The 21,458-nt window shown below is 36.9% G+C and overlaps 1 protein-coding gene across 1 annotated transcript in view; it reads left to right on the plus strand.

The window, feature by feature from the left end:
• adissp (adipose secreted signaling protein) overlaps nucleotides 1–21,458 on the plus strand; it is a 102,334-nt gene that overhangs the window by 69,948 nt on the left and 10,928 nt on the right. Inside the window, exons 3-4 of the mRNA XM_028801442.2 lie at nucleotides 10,355–10,488; nucleotides 12,957–13,095. Of these exons, the coding sequence (XP_028657275.1) occupies nucleotides 10,355–10,488; nucleotides 12,957–13,095 (273 nt within the window). The remainder of the gene's footprint in view (nucleotides 1–10,354; nucleotides 10,489–12,956; nucleotides 13,096–21,458) is intronic.

The following is a 21,458-nucleotide window of genomic DNA, read 5'->3' on the forward strand; positions in this document are numbered from 1 at the left end:
TTGCAGGGAGTCACGTCACTGATATTCCCTGCCTGGAGTTTACATGTTTTCCTGCTGGGTTTCCACAGTGTGCTCCGGTTTCCTTCCAAAAATATGCAGATTTGGTTACACTAAAATGACGCCAGTGTGTATGTGTGTGCTTGTATTCACTTTGCGATGAGCTGATGCCTCATCCAGGGATTGTTTCAGCCTCGTGCCCAATACTAACTGAAATGGACAAATCCCTGGACTGATGGATTTAATCATTAAACATCCTTTTCAGAGATATTGCGGTAAGGTGTCATCGGAGTTTAATGGGTATTCCAGGCAATTCACAACACAGCGAAGCTAAACCTGTTCTCCCCATGATAATATCTCGCACTGCCACCTGGTGGGTTCCTCCAGATTTACATAAAGTACACGTGCAAGTATAAACATTACAACGCTTGCGTAGCAAGAGCGTCCGTTGCAGCATGCGTTGCATCGCGTCGCGTGAAGTATAAATCCGGCCTACGACTGAGCACAGACACCCTGCAAACAAAACTCATTTTTGCCATGTGTTCTTTTGGTCTCTGCCCACAGCTCATGACCATAGTTGAGATTAGGAATGTACATCAACCAGTAAATCCCTCGTCACCGTGACTGACTAGTACAACGTCTGCGTTACTGCAAATGCCTCACCAGATCTCCTATTCATTCTCCCTACTCATGAAGAACTTCCCAGGATACTCTTCTGCTCGAGGCAGTACCCCATCCCCAACCTGGAGAGGGCACTTCACCCTTTTCCGGTTGAGAGAGCCCTGACCTCAGACTTGGAGGTGCTTATCCACATCCCAGCCTCTTTGCACTCTGTTGCTCACTGCCCCTTGTGCATATCTAAGGGCATGGCCCAATGAAGCCAGTAGCAGCATATCCTCTGCAAAAAGCAGAAATGCGATCTTGTGGCCACTGAACTAACACCCTCCACTTCTTCACTGTGTCTAGAAATGCTGTCCATAAAAATTAGGAACAGGCTCTGTGACAAACTGCAGTCCTGGCAGAGTTTCATACCCACCGGGAATGAGTCTGACTTGCTCCCGGCAATGTGAACCAACCCTTTGCTCTGGCTGTATAAGGACTGAATAGCCCACAACAGCTGGCCTGGTAGTACATACTGCCAAAGCACCCACCACAGGACTCCACGAGGGATGCCTTCATCTATTTTTTGGGTTTTTTTTTTTTTCCTCCATCTGCCTACGCATGTATACGGTTTGGTCATACTAACATGACCCCTTCAGAATCCTTGTGAGGATGTAAAGCTGATCTAGTATTCTGCTCCCGAGACAAAATCCATATTGTTCTTCCAGAGTCAGAGTTGAATCTTCCTTTCCAGAACCCTGGCATAAACTCTCCTTAGGGAGACTGAGGAGTGTAATTTACCCCTAAAGTTGGAACATACTTTCTAGCCCCCTTAAAGATGAGGAGAAACACCCCAGTTTGCCAGTGCAGAGGAACTGTCCTCAACCTCCACACAATTTTGATAAGGCATGTCAGCCAAGACAGTCCAACAACATTTAGAGCCTTAAGAATACAGAGGAATATAACTACCTTAGCAACTTAACTTCCAGTGATTTGCGAGTCCCCTTAATCTGCTTCCTCAAAGGAAGGTATATGCTGGTGGAATTTAGGAGTCCCTCAAAGTAGTCTTTCCCTACAGACTAAATGTAGTTCTTTATTGACCTCTATGGAAAGTCAAAGCAATACCTCAACAACTTTGCCCAGAAAAGGGAAACTGGGGCCCTGTCCTGGAACAAGGCCTGTTTGCTTGTTAGCAAGCACCTAGTGGTCAAACGTTTACACACAGGTCCATCCTTCATTGGGCACACCACCTGCAGGAGGAGCTATAAGGGACTGAGGCATTGTGGCTTGGGTGGTGGTCAAAGATAAATGCCTGATCCCTGACTGCAGAAGCAGACTCTAGGGGCATGGAATTATGGATATAGTTTTTAAAATTCTATTGGTCAGGATATCCAGACATATTACATAGTCACTCCCAAAGACTTGTTGAATGTATTCAGCATTTGATAAACACCGAAGCAATTATTTCTTAAGGGATCTTTCATGGGACAATTGTTTGGAAGCCCTCTACCTGAAGATGAACACCCTTGAAATGGCCACCCCTTTTCCATCAAACATAGTTAAATTCAGAAGTTTACTTATACTTAGGTGAATTCTTTAAAACATACTTTATAATCCCTCCACATATTTTTATATTAACAAACTATAAATGTGGAATATCATTTAAGACATCTACTTTCTGCAGTACAAAAGTAATTTTTTCCAACAGTGGTTATAAACCGAGTGTTTCACTTTTTATTGACTGTAGCACAGATCCAGTGGGTTACAAGTTTACATTCACTTTAATTGTGCCTTTTAAACAGCTTGGAAAATTACAGAAACTGATGCCAAGCCTTCTGGCAATTAGACAATTAGCTTCTCGTAGCCAATTAGCCTTATTGGAGTGTATGTTAATGTCTACCATTAAATTCGCTGCCTCTTTGCTTGACATAAAATGGGGAAATCAAAAGAAATCAGCCAAGACCTCAGGGAAAAAAAATTACAAATTTATACAAATCTGGTTCATTCTTGGGAACAATTTCCAAATTCCTGAAGGTTCCATGTTCATCTGTACAAACATAAATAGGCAAGTGTAAACACCCTGGGACCACACAACTGTCATACCATTCAGGAAGGAGACTCATTCTGTCTACTACAGAAGAGCGTACTTTGGAACAAAAAGTGCAAATCCATCCCAGACCAGAAAAGGATGTTGTTAAGAAGCTGGAGAAAACAGGTAGGACTCAGTTTATTATTGAATTATAAATACTTGTCTAACTCAACATGACCTGAAAGGCTCTTCAGCCACATAGAAGCCACAGCTTCAAATCCACCATAAAAAAGCCAGACTGCAGTTTGCAGTGACACATGGGGACAACGATCTTACCTTCTAGAGAAATGTCCACTGGTCTGAGGAATCCAAGATCCAATTTGGCTATAATGACCATCATTATGTGTGGAAGAAAAAGGGCCAAAGAATCCCATGCCAGCCTTCCAGAATGGTGGTGGGAGCATCATATTGTGAGGATGCTTTGCTGCAGGAAGGACCAGTGCACTTCACAAAACAAACCGCATCATGAGGAAGGAAAGTTATGCAGATATACTGCAGCAACATCTCGGAAAGGAAGTTGAACCTCAGTTGCAAATGGGTTTTCCAAATGGACAGTTACCCGAAACATACCTCCAAAGTTGTGGCAAAATGGCTTAAGGACAACAATATCAAGGCATTGGAGTGGCCTTTGCAAAGGGCTGACCTCAGTCTGATTGAAAAATTTGTGGGCAGACTTGAAATGCATGTGTGAGCAAGGAGGCCTAACAAACCTGTCCCAGTTACGCCAGTTCTGTCTGGTGGAATGTGCCAGAATTCTAGCAAATTATTGTAAGAAGCTTTTGGAAGGCTACACAAGATATTTGGCTCAAGTTAAACAATTTAAATGCAGTGCTCCCAAATATTAGCAAAGTGTATGTAAACTTGTGACCCACTGGAATTGTGATATGGTTAATAAAAGGTGAAATACCCTGCATAATATCTGCACAAAACACAGTGCCAGGCAGTATTTATAGAGTGGGCAACATGTGTGACCTTTCATTTAATCTCTGTAAATGTCAAAATAGATGGACAAGCTTAGAATAAATTGTTATAGTGAATTTCATACTTACTATGGTAGGTTAAGTAATTATAAGCTCGTTTTACTGACTGATAGCAATATTACCGTGTATATTCACCAGATTATTTGGTATGACCCAGATATTCTATAGTGTGACCCAAGTATCTCCTAATGCTGATGGTATACTACTTGCTAATAGTCAGTAGGATATGGTTGGCAACAAACCATCATCATTAGTATAACTTCGGCAAAATAAGAAACAGATTTTCTGAGTTTTATTATCTTGCTTGTAAATTGCTTCACTGGCAGTAGTGATTATGCAATACTATAGTAATTAGTTGTAAACCTAAATTCCTTACACTAGCAGTTAGATCAATCCGAGGTTTAAAAACTCAGTAACTAAAGGCTGTGCTCTGTCTTTATCAGGAACTCCATTCCTGTGCTGGTGAATCAAAAAAAAAAAAAAATCAAATATTTTAAGCATTTAAATAAGAGAGATAACTAGGCCAACAGAGTAAAACTTTAAACTAGTAAAATTAAGTGAATAGATAAATTAAATGAATAAAAATTAAATAGAAAAAAAGAGGGGAGACACTCTGCTTCTTTAATTTAATTGCTTATTCTGAAATGTTATTGGTTACATCCTGCCAGGTCTTGAAAAAGTTTTGTACAGATCCTGCAAGTGAGAATTTTTTTTTTCCAGTTTCAGGTAATATATAACATCAGTTACCCACTGACTTAAAATAGGTGAGTGAAGATTCTTCCAGTTGAGCAAGATATGTCTACGTGTCCATAGTGTAGTAAAGGCAAATAAAATTTGTTTGTCCATCTCTACTTTAAGCCCATCTGGAAGTACACCAAATACAGCTGTTAATGGATTAGGAATGAGGAGTTTATAGGAGTGACATCAAGGCAGTCTGAAAGGCATTTAAAGATTTTGGTCCAAAATTATGTTAATTTGGTGCACGCCCAAAACATATTGGTGAATGAGGCTGGAGCTTGAGTGCAACATTCGCAGCTTGGATCTTGTACTAGAAACATTTTGGACAATTTTAAACGAGACAGATGTGCTCAATATATAATGTAAAGTTGAATAATTTATATATGCTTTGCGCATATGGAGCGCGAGTTAATTCTGTGCATTGCTACCTTCCACTCTTTTTCTGAGATGTTGAGTGAGAGATCCTTTTCTCACTGTACTCTGGTATCTTTGAAAGGGAGGGACTTTACAATGGTTTTATATATAACGGAGATGCTCTGAGTTCTTAAGATTGGTCAGTATTTTTTCCGGAATAGAGGTAGGTGGGAGGTGTGGAAAATTGGGCAGGTTTTGTTTAACAAAGTTTCTAATTTGAAGGTAGTGAAAGAAATGTGTTGCTGGAAAGTTTATATTTCGAGTGTAATTGTTGTCTATGTAGAGATCTCTAAGTGATTTAATCCTGAATGTTTTCCAGACATTAAACCGCGTACATGTGACAGGGTGGAAAAAGGTTGTTCTCGTGCAGCGGTGCCACAGATAAAAACTTCTCTATCTTAAAATACTTCCTACATTGGTTCCATATTCTGTGCGAGTGAAGCACAATTGGGTTGTTAGTATATTGGCGATGACTTGTACTTATTGGGGTACAAAACAAGGAATATAAAATACTGCAGGATTTTATTTCTATTGTGGACCAAGCCTGTGTGTGTTCATCTATTTGTGTCAATGTCCAGGTTTTTATAGCTTGTATATTTGCCGCCCAGTAATAAAACTGAAAGTTAGGTAGAGCCATGGCACCTTCTACCTTAGGTCTTTGTAGGGTCGCCCTTTGGATACGTGGATGTTTTCAATTCCAAATGAATGAGGTTATTGTTGAATCTAATTTCTTAAATTATTTATTGATGTATATCAGAATGTTTTGAAAAAGAAGCTTAGGAAGGATATTCATCTTGACAATGTTAATTCTTCCAGCCAAAGTGAGATGAAGAGTAGACCATCTATGCAAGTCTTGCTTAATTTTTTCCATGCAGAAGGCACAATTTTGTTGAAAAAGAGCTTTGTTTATTTGTGATGTTTAACCCTAGGTATTTAAACTGATCTGCAATGATAAAAGGGAAGGTGGCCAATCTAATATTGTGTGCTTGAGATTTCACTGGAAAGAGCACACTTATATTCAAGTTAATTCTGACACCAGAAATCTTTTGAAATTCTATTAGTGCTGTTAGGACTTTGTGCACAGTATTCTGTAGATCTGATATATACAGTACCATATCATCTGCATATAGAGAAATTTTCTGTTCAGGTTCTTCTCTGATAATCCCCATTATCTCATAAGCATTTTGAAAGTGAACTGCCAGTGGCTCATTGCCGATTACAAAAAGTGGTGACAGGGCATCCTTGTCTAGTGCCATGTTCTAGTTTGAAGTAGTCTGAATTAATGTTAATACAAACTGAAGCTTCTGAACTGCTATACAATAATTTGATCCATGCACAAATGTTTGGGCCAAACCCATATTTCGCTGTTGTATTGAAAATGTAGTTACATTCAACCATATCAAATGCTTTTTCTGCATCCAACAATAATTATCCTCTCAGGGGTGTTAGACTTTGTGGGTGAATATATATTACATGGCGGCACAGTGGCGCAGTGGGTAGCACTGCTGCCTCGCAGTTGGGAGACTTGGGGACCTGGGTTTGCTTCCCAGGTCCTCCCTGCGTGGAGTTTGCTTGTTCTCCCTGTGCCTGCGTGGGTTTCCTCCCACAGTCCAAAGACATGCAGGTTAGGTGGCTTGGCGATTCTAAATTGGCCCTAGTGTGTGTTTGTGTGTGTCCTGCAGTGGGTTGGATAACCTGCCCGGGATTGGTTCCTGCCTTGTGCCCTGTGTTGGCTGGGATTGGCTCCAGCAGCCCCCCGTGACTCTGTGTTCGGATTCAGCAGGTTGGAAAATGGATGGATATATATTACGTTAAACAGGCTTCAAAGATTGGAAGAAAAGTGTCAGCCTTTAATAAATTCAGTTTGGTCTTGTGATATTATTGAAGGAAGCACTTTCTCAATCCTTCTACCTAGGACTTAACAGTATCTTAACATCATTATTCAGAAGTGAAATTGATCTGTATGATGCACATTGTAATAAGTCCTTATTTTACTTAGGAAAGACAATAATTTAATGCTTGGCAAAAAGTTTGAGGTAGAATTTTATTGTGTCTACCTTATGTAAATCTTGCTAATAAAAGGGGAGCTAGCTTAATTGAGATTTTTTTCATAAAATTCGGCAGGATGGCAATCTGGACCTGCTGCTTTCCCACTCTGAAATGAGATTATAGCATTTACTAATTCTGATAGTGCCAAAGGTTTATTCAATTCTTCTGCCCTGAGAGTATCTAGTTGTGGTATCTGTAATGCATCCAGAAATGCATTAGATTGTGTCTTGTCTTCCTTAAACTTAGTAGAATATAAGGACTTATAGTAGTCTCTAAATGTGTGCATTATATTTTAATGGTCAATGATTTTGTTTCCATCTGTGTTGGTGATTTTTGGAATTGCATTGTGAACTTCCTGATTGTGGATTTGTTGAGCTAAGATCTTATTGGCTTTGTCTTCATGTTCATAGTAATGATGTCTTGATTTAAAAATGAGCTGTTTTTCTTTAGTTGTCAAGAGGTTGAGTTCTGAATGAAGAACCTGTCTTTTCCTACGAAGTGACTCATTTGGACACCTGCCATGTTCTTGATCTATTCTGGTAATTTCACCGATTAGCTCTGATACCTTCTTGGTTTCCAGTTTACTTCTGTGGGAAAGATATGAGATAATAATCTGTCCTCTTAAGAAAGCCTTCAGAGTTTCCCCACAGTATTACTGCAGAAATCTTTGAGGATGTATTTGTCTCTTTAAAAAATAAATAAATTTGCTTGGATATAAATTCTGTACAGTTCTCGTCTGCTAATAAAAGTAGTTTAAGACGCCAGCTGTGAGATGAGTATGTGGGGCATAATGATTTTAGCTCCATGATCAAAGGGGCATGGTCGGAGATAACAATAGCATCACACTTATAAGATTTAATCGTAGGCAAGAAATTGTTACCTATAAAGAAATGATCAGTTCTTGGGTAGCAGTGATGCACTGGTGAGTAGAAGGAATATGCTCTTGAGTTTGGGTTTAGAAATCTCCACGGTTCTGATAAGTTGTGATCAGTTACAAACTGTCTTTGCAGTGTTAGATGGCACATACATGTATACATATAATTGTAATTAAAACATAAACAAAAAGTGGCCGAGAAGGAAATAGGATGTATAATTACAGTACCAGTATCACTGCAAGCGGATCAAACAGCCGATAAGATCTTCTTTGCCATACCAGGACAGGATGCGACTCACGATCATATTTCAAAAAAGTGTTGGTATCAGTTTTCTTGCCTCTTTTTTTGCTTCCTCCATTGAAGTAAAAATGTAGAGCTTGCCTTGAATGTCCACTTTCATTTTGGCAGGATACAAGAGGCTGTATCTGATCTCTGCTTTCCGTAAGGGCTGTTTAATGTTGTAAAATGCGGAACTGTTAGCAGCTGTTGAGGGTGAGAAATCAAGGAAAATACGAATGTGGTTATTTTCAAATATAATTTCTTCTTTCTGTCTGAGAAATAATATTGTAATTTAAATTGTAATTTTTCAGAGCACACGATAAGAGTCCTAGGTTTAGAGGTATTTGATCTCCATATGCGGTAAGCTGCTCCTATCTGTGTCTGATTTGAAGTCCTCTCCAATTATTTTAGAGAATAATTCAGCTACGAATTTCACTGGGTTTGGACTTTCACGATTCTTATGGAGACCTTTGATTCTAATATTATTCGTCTGCATCCATCTTCCAGTGCAGCAAGTTTGTGTCAGAGTACTTTGCATTCAGAATTTTCAGACGTTGCTTTTCCGTCAGTGGTAGATGCCAGTTGTTGAGCTATTTCAATTCAAGTTGTGAACATTTGCTTAATGTGTTCCAACTGAGCACCAAATGGTCTGTTTATTCTCAAACTTAGATACATTTTCTATATTTCTCAATTTTTTTCTAGCATACCTTTAAAAGGTTGCCTCAAAGCGAATTATTTAAATGTTTTTCCTGGTCTTTAATATCCTGAAGCAGCTTCTTGTTTGTCTTGTGTATGTCCTTTATTTCTTTCCTTATGTCATTTATTTCTTTCTTTATATCTTTCTTTAAATCATTCTTGAACTCCTTTATCTCTTGAGCAGTGGCCATTGTGGTGATCATTACCTTCGATCATTTCGGACCTATCTGTGCTCCACAGGTGAAGTGTCAAGCCCAGTTAAAGTAGATGTTCCTGAGTCGTGAGGAGTTAGTTGACAACGCGAATGGTAAGGCCATTTTCAGTTTCGATTAATCTCATGGAATTGGCGAGCTGTCCTGACCCGACTCACTTGCAAATTCGCTCCCACTTTCGCTCTCCGCTGGAGACGATGCAGCACCATCAGGTCCCGGGAAATCTGTGCTTTCGCCTATCTGTTCCAGGTCAGTCTCTGAAAGGCTGTACCTTGAGCTTGGACTTGATACTTTTCTAGGCTTGGATGAAGCTTTAGCTGTCTTTTCCATTTCTTTCTGATCCCTTTTCCTGTCACTCATGTTTATGTATGCTTGCATATACTGTAATTGAACCCCCTCGGTTTGAGTAAATACAGAATAAAAAAAGAAAAAATAACAGCGCTGCTAACGGAGTTCCGCTTCAGACATCCAACTCCCATAACAGACGAGACCAATATTCCATGGTTTTTTTAATGTAGTCTGTAATTGAAGAGTGATAGTGTTGTACTTCAGACAAGGATAAGGGATGGTTTTTGTGTGGCCTTTAGATGTTTAGACTAAATACTGCTTAAACATAAATTCTATAATCTTTTGTTCTCCCATATTATCTATAATTCTGGCAGTGCAATGTCATCTGTTGCTTATATAGATGAGATTGTCTTGACACTTTCATAATTTTGTGATTATTTTTTTAATGACTAGTTTTGGTGTAATAAGGAAACTCTTTCCAGAGCTTCACTCATCCTTGTAATGATGTCAATAAAAAGGATAATGAAAGACTGGGCTAGAGAATCTACATTACTATATCATGCTAGAGATAAAAGAAAGAAAGAGGAGGAATTTGAAATTCACTGACATTTTAATCTGGATTTGTTTTTATTCTTCTGCTTTAAACTAGAAGGTGACAAGGTCAAGGTTTCATTGTATAAGTGAAATAATCTAGCTGCTGAATATTTTCGGGTCTGTGAAATTTTCATTTGTTTGGGTTTAGAAGTGTTTTTGGGCAGAGTGCAAGGTAAATGTCATTGCTGTAATTTTATGTAGGGTTAGGTGACATGTTACATGTCTGGAAATAAAAGATCTCTGTGGATATCTTATTAAGATTAGGTCTGTGCTGCTCCTGCATTTTTACTATACAGTAAAATTTGTAAGTTTTTTTTTTTTATTTGTGTACTAACTTGGCTCCTCAGTATTGAAATAGCAGTAGTAGTATTCTCACATGTACAGAGTATGATTAGTTGTAATAGCTGTTTTTCTTTTGTCATTATGGCATACCATGCTTCACATTTGTTGTTTTTTCTCCAGTCACTATCTTATTTCCCAGTCTAATTTGTCTACTTGTATCTGCTTTTAACTAATAAGCACTTTTATTTATTTATTTTGTAGCCTCAAAAACAAAGTCTGGCAAGGTGCGCTTTTCAGAGGAGTCTGCTGCTGCCAGCCATGTACATTTTGATGAAAAGCTCCATGACTCTGTAGTCATGGTAATACCACAGACGGATGGGAACTTTCTGGTGAAGGTGAGCTAATATGGTTTGTTGTATTGGGGATCATACTTTAATTTCACTATATTTATTAAGGATTTTTATATACCCTTTCATTTGCATATATTGCTCAAAACATTTTTACATATTTATAAGTTCATACTTAAGATGGAATTAATATTAAACAGCCTTTGACACCAGCCTCACAGTTCTGATATACGTGTAGGCCTACTGGTGGTAATTTCTTTAGAGTTAGCATTTAAATAATTTGGCACAGGGACCATTTTTAGATATAAAAATTGAGTATTTACCTAAGCAATTTCACCATTGATTATTTCATGTTTCAAATACTTAATTATTGCCATGAAAATTCTATTAATTATCTTTGTTAATTGGAAAAATTACATTAAAACAGTGTCATTTTTCTTGGGTTGTTAGACTCCTACTTATGAGAGTGCGGCCCTTTGTCCGGTCTTCCACTCAATGTGATGCCATCTTGTAATCGCTCCTCATTTAGTGTGTGCAAAATTTTGTATCTTCAGGAATCCACACAGTGCTTTTCAATATTGAATACATAGGTCCTGTCCCACTGGGCCATGCTAGATGGTTACTTTGCTATTGTTAATTTGTCTTACTTTTAAAATGTTAAATGCTGTTGATTTTTTTTTTTTTTTACTTTGGTAATGTTTATTCACTGTCATTTAATAATAAGCCTCATCTCACTTTTTATTGTTGTTGTATTATCTGATGGCTAGGTGCCAGAGGTGAACAATTCTGTGACACATTCATTTATAATTAATGTATACATTTCAAATTCTAATTTTTGATCTACTGTTATTTGTAGAATTTTCTGTCTGAAGGGGAATGTAGTGCAAATTCATCTCCCCTTTAATTTTAGCATAAATGCACTACAGTGTCACTTTTTAATAAGACATTGCAAGCATATGCACCTATGCAAACACACTCGTGAGAAATATGTAAGTAACCTAAAATGACCCAAAGTACCTGTTTAAACTTTGGAAGAAAACCAGTATCCCCACTGGTAGATCTGTCTACAGACAGTGTGGTGCTTTTTGTTCTTTAAAGGCCAGTACCTTAATGTGACTTTAAGCAAGCCACTTAAGCTGTTTGTGTTACACATGTAAATGATATATATATAATATGAATACTCCTCTTGCAAGTCACTTTGGATAAAAGCAGCAGTCAAATATACCATGGTTATAATGGTAAAGAGTTGAGATGGCAAGTGCTTACCCTTTAAAACATTACATATTTAATTAAACATTTACTTGCTATTTGCTTATCTTATGAAGATCTCTGCATTAATAGTGAGGCTTGTTTTGTTCTCCAATGCAGCATACAGAAAGGTTTGAATAGAGAATAGTTTTGAGTACACCCTGAGCTAATTAATCTTCTATATATTTGGTTTTTGGTACACTGTATTAATCCCCAAGGGGAAATTGCCTTTTTACATGACCTTTTGGAGGTTAGAGCACAAGGTCAGCCATTGTACAATGCCCCTGGAGTAATTTCAGGTTAAGGGACTTGCTCAAAGGCCCATCAGAGTAGTATCCCTTCTGGCAGTAACAGGATTTGAACCGACAACCTTTCAGATACCAGCACAGATCCTTAGCCTAAGATATAAGACCCAAGACTACCAACTGAACAGCTGATACATAAAATTCAATTTGTTATAACAGCTGATAGAAAACACATACAAACACACAATTAAATTAGCAAAAAAGCTCTGCCTGAATTGAGTCAGTTAAGCTACAATAAAACAGGCATCAGTCAAAAGTAATCTAATTTTTCAGCCAAGGCTGTCTATTGCCAGCAAAAAATAAACCTACTCTCATTTTCTATATCATGAGGAGTTACTCATTTTAAAATCTATTTTACTTGTATCTGGATTAACAAAAGCATTGTATTTTTAATATAACTAGATTGAAACTGACCCAGTCACAAATTTTGTTTTCCAAGTTGAAATTTTTGAATAATATTTATGGAAAATTCCTGAAATCAATAAAATACGTGATTATGAGACAATATATTTGAGACCGTGAACCTATCAGTTTTAGTTTTTGCTTATATATTTTCTGTCAATATGATTGTTCTTCTTAGTTTTTCATTTCCTGCAGTACATATTACATTTTCATTAGCAAATGGTATAATGAATAACTTAAATATTTGTCATTTTTTTTATGAAGGGTTTTCCTATGTGGATGTTTTGTTGTGTCTAGTGAAAAAAGTGTATCTAATTTGCAATATTTTTCAGGACAAAGACCTTTCATCTCATTAGGATGTCTTGGCAGTGTGAACAACATGCAGTCTTTTTTTTTTGTAACAGAAAATTCTTTCTATCTACAAATGATGGTCTCCCCCTTTTTACTTTATGGTAAAGAAGAACATGAGCTTTGACAGAAATGGCATTTCAGAATTGTTTTCATTGTGACACCAAATTGTGTAATATTTGAGTAACTCTTTGTTTTACAATTCTTTAACAGGTTGGATTTCTAAAAATTCAGCATAAGTATGAAATTGTTTTCAAATTACCAGAAATTAACAGTCTGGGAAAAGATATATGTGCAGCACCACTGCCCAACACCAATCTCAAAGTGAGCAAGATCAGCCCTGTACCAGAAGGTTAGTTAAACTGTTGTGAAGACTCAATTTCCCTTTTTCATAAATGGTGGAATACCAACATATTGTACGTATTTTTATGTTAGCTTGGTTTGGCTGTACCAATTCTAAAATTGATCTGACTTATATTTTTAATGCAATATCAAAAGCTACTATTTTTATTGAGCAATATAGCCTGCTTTAACATTATAAAACCAAACTATAAAACTGTTCCTGTTATGGACATATAAAGTGACCACTTTTCGCAGATTTTTTTTTTTCTTTTTGTATGTCTATTTATATTATTTTACCCTACCACAATGTGAGAGGCTTTCTTCTGACTACTTCTGCATACTAGTTCTGAGTATATAGCTTTCCCAAATATTCAGTGCTGCTCTTTACATAAAACAGTTGCCTTGTTCCACTGTTTATTATTAAATCTAGAGTAACAGTTTTAAACAGTTTAATTTTAAGGTGATTTCATTCCTCTGCTTAACGCAATAAACTGCTATTGAGGGATAACGTAACATGCAATTAAGGCTGTTTGGATAAAACAATGTAACTTATTCTTTCAGAATGTTAATGCATTTTTTTTCTTCATCCTTCAGTGGTTTGACATGACTCAGAGGCTTCTTTCTTGTGTCGAGTCAAATAATGCTTTTTATTTGTTACTTGTTTCATTTGTTTATTTGTTTGTTTTTTTTTTTTTTTTGTTCCACCACTTAAAAATCTTCTTGTATCTTTAATTCCACCCTGTTCACAAATATTTATTGCATATGAATCAACCCAAGGCAGTATAAAGATTGGTAATAGAGGGGGGTATCCTCATGTGTGATTTTGAAAGCATGCTAAATTAATTTCCATTACATTGTAAGTAAATTTCTTTTGATAGTGGTTTGCTACATGTAAAGTGAATGCCTGTGCTCGTTTGGAGCAAGGAGATTATTAGTAGTTATTGGTAGGATTGCAATTGCAATGCTAACAAACTTGGTGGTGTTCATTAGTCTTCAGAAGAGGCCCCTTCCAGCAGATTACCCTTAATCTTTTTTGTAAGTAATCATTCAATAGCACACCAAAATTGGTGAGACAATTGCACAAGTATCCAAATAAGATGAAGAGAATTGAATTTTTCTGATACAGCAGTGCCCATTGTTAGTCTGGTTGTGTCATAAATGTTTAGTATTAAATTATTCCTTTGTGTATTATTTTGTAGTTTAAAATGAAAGTATGCCAGCTACTAATGGAGGTATAATAAATACCTTTCATCTGCTGTATATCCAATATTTTTAGATGTGCTGCTGAGATGCTTAATTTAGCATGATCTAATACCACTGGATTTCCTTTGTTCCTGGAACCACCAGAGCTGTTCCAGGACAGTCGTGCACCTTCAGTCAATCAACTTTAAACTGAACTAATGAATAAACAGGTAATTGAAAAGCCACTCAAAATAATGAGTTACAAAAATGTGAACATGCTTCTAAGCATTGCATTACACTTTAATGATATCTGAGGCTAAGTGCAAAGGTGAATGACTGAATAACTTGCTTCATGCTTATACAAATTTTATACATTTAAATGCTGAAAACTAAGTGTTACCATTTTAGTTTTTGGCCGATTAAAACACATCTTCGGTTTGATTATTGTAAAACTATTTATTCATTTTATTAAGTTATCTGCAGGTCCTTGAAATATTTTATAATTTAATGTGCTAAAGTTTGTTTATGGAAAAACTGTTCCCATATAGCTCACAATTTAGTCACCTGGGGCCTCATGCATAACGCCGTGCATAGAATTCATTCTAAAACTTGGCATACGGACAAAAGTATGTGCGTCCGCACAAAAAAATTCAGATGCAGAAAACCATGCATAAGCCAACTTCCACACACTTCTGCTACATAAATCCTGGTCTGCATGAAATGTAACGCTCGTGCATGTGCCTGCCGCCCCTCCCAGACTCCTCCCAGAATTACGTCTCTTTGAATATGCAAATCAATATAAATATTCCCTTAAGTTCAGCATTCTGTTAAAAGACAGTGGCAAAAGCACAGGGAAAAAATCAGTGAATGCCAAGTGGAGGCACGGAAAAACATACTGTTTGTTGGTTTAACCAGGGGTGTGGAACTCCGGGCCTGGAGGGCCGCAGTGGCTACAGGTTTTCATTCTAACCCTTTTCCTAATCAGTGAGCAGTTTTCACTGCTAATTAATTCCTTTTCCCTTCATTTCAATAGCCCTGTTTTCAAGGATTCAGTCCTCTGAATTGATTTGTTTCTTCATTAAATGGTAGCCAAACAGAAATGAGACGTGAAACTAGCCAACAGATGACCAGCTATACTGGGATTTCAAACTCCAACCAACTTAATGAGAAGCTGATTCTTTCTGTTAATTAAGCCCATTATTTAATTCAATGGCTTGTTGCTGCTCTCATTCTACCTCAGCAGATATTTCCAAATTTGTTAATTTTTCTGTTTTTTCTAAGAACACCGTCAAAATGTTTTGGTGACCTGAGAGACCAACCTTACTGAGACCTTCAACTTTCTTTATTTTCAGATATTGTGTGATGGGCACAGGTGAGCTGGTCATATGGTGGCTTGTTTGTCTCATTATTGTTTGGCTACTAATTAAGGAAAGAGAGAACTAAGGGGCCTGAGTCAAGTTAATTAAAACTAAAGCAAAAGAAGTTAATTAGCAGTAAAAACGGCTTACTAATGAAGAAGATGGTTAGAATGAAAACATGCAGCCACAGCGGCCCTCGAGGACCGGAGTTCGACACCTGTGGTTTAAGCAGTTGTATAAACAACAAAAGGAAGTTGATCAAAAGTTCAAGTTCAGAAAGTCGCACAGTGCCCAAAAAAATAAAAAAAAGTGTTCAGATATCAAAGTCGCCGTGAAAAGGCGAGCCATAGCCCACCGTCTGAGTGTCGTATGAAAGCTTATTAGGGTACAGAGAAAAGAAAAAAAAAATATGGACATAGTGGGGGGGAAAAAAGCTCGAAATGTCAAATTTAATCTCAAAATTTCCACTTTAATCACATAGTTTATTTTGTTATTAAAGTAGAACGTCATAAACTTAATCTTAACATTGTTTAATTTGCTAGTTTCTCAGATCCCATTGTAACTAAAGTAGCATGTTAAATGCTTCATATTCTGTGTATTCTTTTTACTTTGTGTGTGAATCACTATTTGCTTCTTAAATGGGCTTTCTCTTACACCGACAGGACACAGAATACATTACATTCATGATATTACAGCTCTCTGAACAATTTAAATACTAAAACATATACTTGATATTTTCATGATGAAATGAATTAAAGCATGTATTAAACATGGGGACACAGTGGCGTAATGGTAGTGATGAGCTGCCGCCCCATCCAGAGATTGTTCCTGCCTGCTGCAAGATACTTTCTGCGCCATGTGCGACCCTCAATTAAATCATTTATTGCAGCAGTACTGTCTCTTTCAAATGTACTAACCCCCAATTCCTGTCCGTCCTTTTCTTTCTCCAAGTAACCAATCGCCACACAATCAGCTCTTTAATAAATTGAAGCCATCTGTAAGCTTAGAACGCCGATTCTTCAAAACTTTTAAAGATCATTGAAAAATCTTCGTAGTACATGTTTAATTATTCTGTGCTCCCAGGGTCATGCCAGTCCCAGGAAGCATACAGCACGAGACAGGTACAATCCCTGTACGAGGTGCCAGTTCATCACTACCGCTATCCACCATCTCCACACGTTTAATAATGGTATACATTATTTAAATTAAAAATGTATCTCTATAATGTAATATATATACTTTTACTGCATTTCAACTGAAAAATGATATCAAGAGCTCCTAGAAGATAGCGCCTGGAGATCTAAATTGACTTAAAACCCAGTCGTCATAATCTGTAAATATATTGAATTGAATTGAATTCCTTTATTGTTACTGTATGGTACAATGAGATTCAATTTGCAAATCCTTCATAAACTCATTTTTCTATAACTTGGTAAAATAACAAAAAAATCAATAATAATAGATAAAACAATGAAAAATATACAATATGAAAGCATAAGTGGCTCAGGTTGTGCAATATTACAACTGTAGTGCAAGTTTTCAGTGAGATAATTGCACATTATAAGTATAATACAAGTAAAAGCATTTATATCTCTTGGGATGAAACGTTCTGAATCGCGAGGTTCGTGCAGGAAAGGTTCTGAAGCGTTTGCCAAATGGGAGAAGTTCAGATAGACTGTGCACATGGCTGAGGCAGGGCATGCTAGAAGCTGTACCCCGATAATTCTCTCTGCTTCTGACACAATCTTCCATAGAGCTTTCGATCAGCTGCTGTAGAGCTGTGATTCCACACTCGGATACAGTGGGTTAAAATACTCACTGGTGGACTGAGAGTAACAACGCTAAAGCAGCTATAGTATTTGGAATAGTTTTGCCATTCTGTGCACCATTATATGGTTACAGATTGATTACAGTTACATGCCTTAAACTAAACAATGATATGTGGTTAATGTCAGTGTATTTGATAAAGCCGCGTCAGGGATGTGAATCTAATGCTTTGATGCTGGGTGCCGCCAGTTTGCAAAACCGAGACAAAAACATACGCTATGGTTTGAGCTGGCGTGAGAATGTGCATGAATTTACACTAAATTTTTTTTATACATCGCGATGTAAGCATGGAAATGGGTGTACGCAACATTTTTCTGCATACACACCGTTTATACATGAGGCCCCTGAACTCTTGGAGGGACTCATTTTATCCACTTGTATTAGAAACAGGTTCCATTTATAAAAGGGAACATTTGCTCACATATTAACGCTAGAATCCCTGAAGCCTACAAAAAAACTTGTAATCCCAGCCCACCTTAAATCCCTTCGCACCTCTCCATCGGTGTCTTTTGTGTTGTAAATGTGTCAATCAGCACAAGCAGCCTGCTGTCCCATCCCCTGCCTTGATGGAGCACAGCTCGGGCAAAAAGTTCTCCCTGCTCAAGCCAAGGCTCCTTACATGTGTGTGAGTTCCTGGAGTTGTATAGGATAAATAATACAGTATATCGTTATTTGGAATACATACATTTAATTTGTGTTTCGTGTCTACAAAGATCTGAGTAAATGTAGGATGAAAGGAAATGCGAGGAAAGAAATGCCGAACATATACCTAAAGCAGAAACCTTTTTCATGTTATACTAATAATGATGCGAAGTGTATAATGTGTGAAGACTTCACTCCAAATATCAAATAAACATGTGCTTTTTTTTATTCAAGAATATAACCAAAGAAAAAAAAAAACATTTGATTTACATGTTGCTGTCAATGAGTTAAAAACCCAAGTTGAAATGTCAGTTGACAGGGAGTTTATACTTATAACCCAAATGTAACAGGTTCAAGGCCAGGCACTCCGCGTTTTTAGTAGTGAGCTGCTATTATTATTATACAGTAAAAACAAACATTTGATTTGAGCCTATAATAGGCATATGCTTCTTATAGAAATAAAAATAATCCATTCAAATAAATTATGTAATTTCTTTGAACGGATTGATAATTTGTCCATACTAGACCAACTTCACTTTGCAGAAGGTGGTGCAAGTTAGTTGTTGAGCTGTCTTTAACGGCAAATGATTTCCAACATGGTTTGCAGATTGCCATCTTTTAAGCAGCATCAGTCTTTTCAAAGCCAAACCATCTCCACACAAGTGAGGATGATCCATGTCTTGCATATAAATTTAACGATGTAGATTGCGAGGCTGTTTATATCCAGCTCTGTTTGCTAACTCAGTTTTAGGCAGCTGCGATAGCTTCACTTGTTGAGCCTGCACTCACACACAGTAGTCTACCCTGTTAGGTTGCATGTTACAGTGAATGTGTGGATTTTCAAGGCATGGGGTTTTTTTTGTTTTTTGCAAAGTGAGTGACATACTCTTAATACTCGGCTCACACATCATTTAAACAATTAAGATATTATCATAAATGATGCATATCATGTACTCCTAGTGTTTATTTGGTCTTTTTTCTGCTTTTTCCCTGTTGTTCATTCTGAAACTCTAGGACATGCTTTGAGCATGGGAAAGGTGCTATAATAAACAAAATTATTACTTTAGTTGATTAAAATGGTCCTTATGAAAGGAAATATCACAGTTGAACTACCCATTGTCAATCTCTAAATTTGGGCCAACAAAAGCACCTAAACTGGATTCTGGCAGAAAAGTTCATGCACCTAGATTTATATCATAATATAGATGTTTGTCTATATCACTCATCCCTACTACCATGCCTACACAAAACATTGACAAAGCATGCTAAGTTTCATTGAAATAAAAAACAAAATTTTCTTTTCTGTCGTCAGTTGCAATGTACTAAAGTGATAAATGCCAGGATGTTAATGATGTGGTACAGTTCTACTAAATTTTAATTTGAGTGCTCAATCATATAAATTTGTGACTTCATTGTTAATAATATTAAAGTGATTTTTCCTGACACTCCATATTTCTTTTTTGTCATCTTGACCATTGTTCTAAACTGGAGGATTATTTAATATATACATTTTTTTTAATTTAGAATTGTAATCCGGCTGTCCATGTTCTTTCCAATAGGCTTTAATATTTTCAGTCCATGTAGACTACTAAACCTGTAGTTTTTTTATTCTCAAATCACATTCTAATTTCCATCTTTTAATTTTAAAGCAATATGTGTTTTCATTAACAATGGTAAATTTCCTTCCACTTTCTTCACCTTGTTTTAGGAAGGTCATGTTTATTTAAAACCTGTTTCATATACAAGTACTAATTGATTAATTTCCAAGCTTTTATAACATGAAATTAAGGGTACCAAGTTAATGCAGTGCAGCATAGCACAGGACAGGTGACACAAAATGTGGCAAGAACTATTACACTTGCAATGGGGGATGGTCCTCCGCATGTCAGTGTAGGGGAAAAAAAGGCCATGGCCAGGTTGAGGAATGCTCCTGCTGTGGATACAGGTTACCTGTAAAACAAGTTACCAGATCACACCAGAAAAGCAGTAAGATCACAGGAATGTGTATATGGGGCAGCAAACGGATTCTAGCTACAAGAGCTAGGACAAAGTTTCTGTTTTAACCATGGGGCTTCAATTGGGCTCATGCCACTCCCTTATCACCATCCCACCCATACGTTGGCATCACACAGTCCCTGACTGGAAGGGGTGTGGTCAAGTTTTACCATTTAAGGTGAGCAGCTGAAAATCTGATAGAGAGACCTGTGCTTTTAAAGGTTGCATATGACTCAGGCACAAAGGGATTTAAGTGTTTCCAGTATTTCTAAACCATGGTCTCTGCAGCCAAGAAAGGCTTTCCCCAAATGCAGGAAGTGGTTCTGGGATTTGGCCAAAGTTGAGTCTGAGTTACTTATATTGGAGATAAATTGTTGAAGTTGGAAAGAAATCTTAGGGTAAGTGCTCAGCAGTGGGCCGCAGTTAAGAGGGATGAGTGGCGAGAAGGGAAAATGCTTAACTGGCACTGTATAGGTTAGTTAGTGAGACGGTCATTCCACCTGGTAGATAAAGATTCAGCTGTCTGCATAGGTTTTTTGCCAAATGAATACTTTTTTACACTACATACTTTTTATATTTTGGATCTTGACATGCACTGCAAATATCACATAAAGCCCAGTTAAGCAGTTTTCACAATGCATTTCAATATGTATCTCCAATTTTCAATTGTATTAACTGCAAATTATTAAGTTTTACCAAAACAATTTAATGGAAAAGTGATGCAAATTTATTACTGATTATTAATATTTAAAAGTGTAGCAATTTTGTTTTTTGGGCAAATAAAGAGACATTAGGAACTTGAGTGGTTGGAGTGGTGTTTACACTGTGCTCTCATTATTTAGTACTTTTTACAGTAAGATTAAACACTTGGTAATAGCTCCTGGAATTCAGATTAGTGGCATGTGAAAAAAGTATTTAATTCAAAATTTGCTGCGTAGTCTACATCTAGTAATAAAAAAGATGAAAAGGGACCTTCAGTTTATTGCTGAAAAATCAAAAGATTTGTTTTCCTCTTTATGTAATTCCTTTTACTAATTCCATTAGAAATAATCAGATTGTACTGCACAAATGTAAATGTTTTTATGGCTTTTTTTTCTTTTTGCTTCTTTTAAAATTGTGTAGGTTTATCTAGTTTAGGATAAATTTAACTTAGTAACTTTTTGAGTTTCTTCTTCTAATTAAATTATTTTGCTATTTTAATATATTTATTTGTTGTGGTTTCTCAGATTGATTGTGGTGTAGTGAATGCTTCCAATAATTTTTCATTAGTAATGGATGTTGCAGTTGGCTTAATCAACAGCAAGTCTGCTTTTCTCCCATGTGCGCAACAGATGCTGGTGAACTCGCTGCATATTATGCATGTCTGTGT

Source organism: Erpetoichthys calabaricus, chromosome 5, assembly GCF_900747795.2.
Source record: "Erpetoichthys calabaricus chromosome 5, fErpCal1.3, whole genome shotgun sequence".
NCBI lineage: Eukaryota > Metazoa > Chordata > Cladistia > Polypteriformes > Polypteridae > Erpetoichthys > Erpetoichthys calabaricus.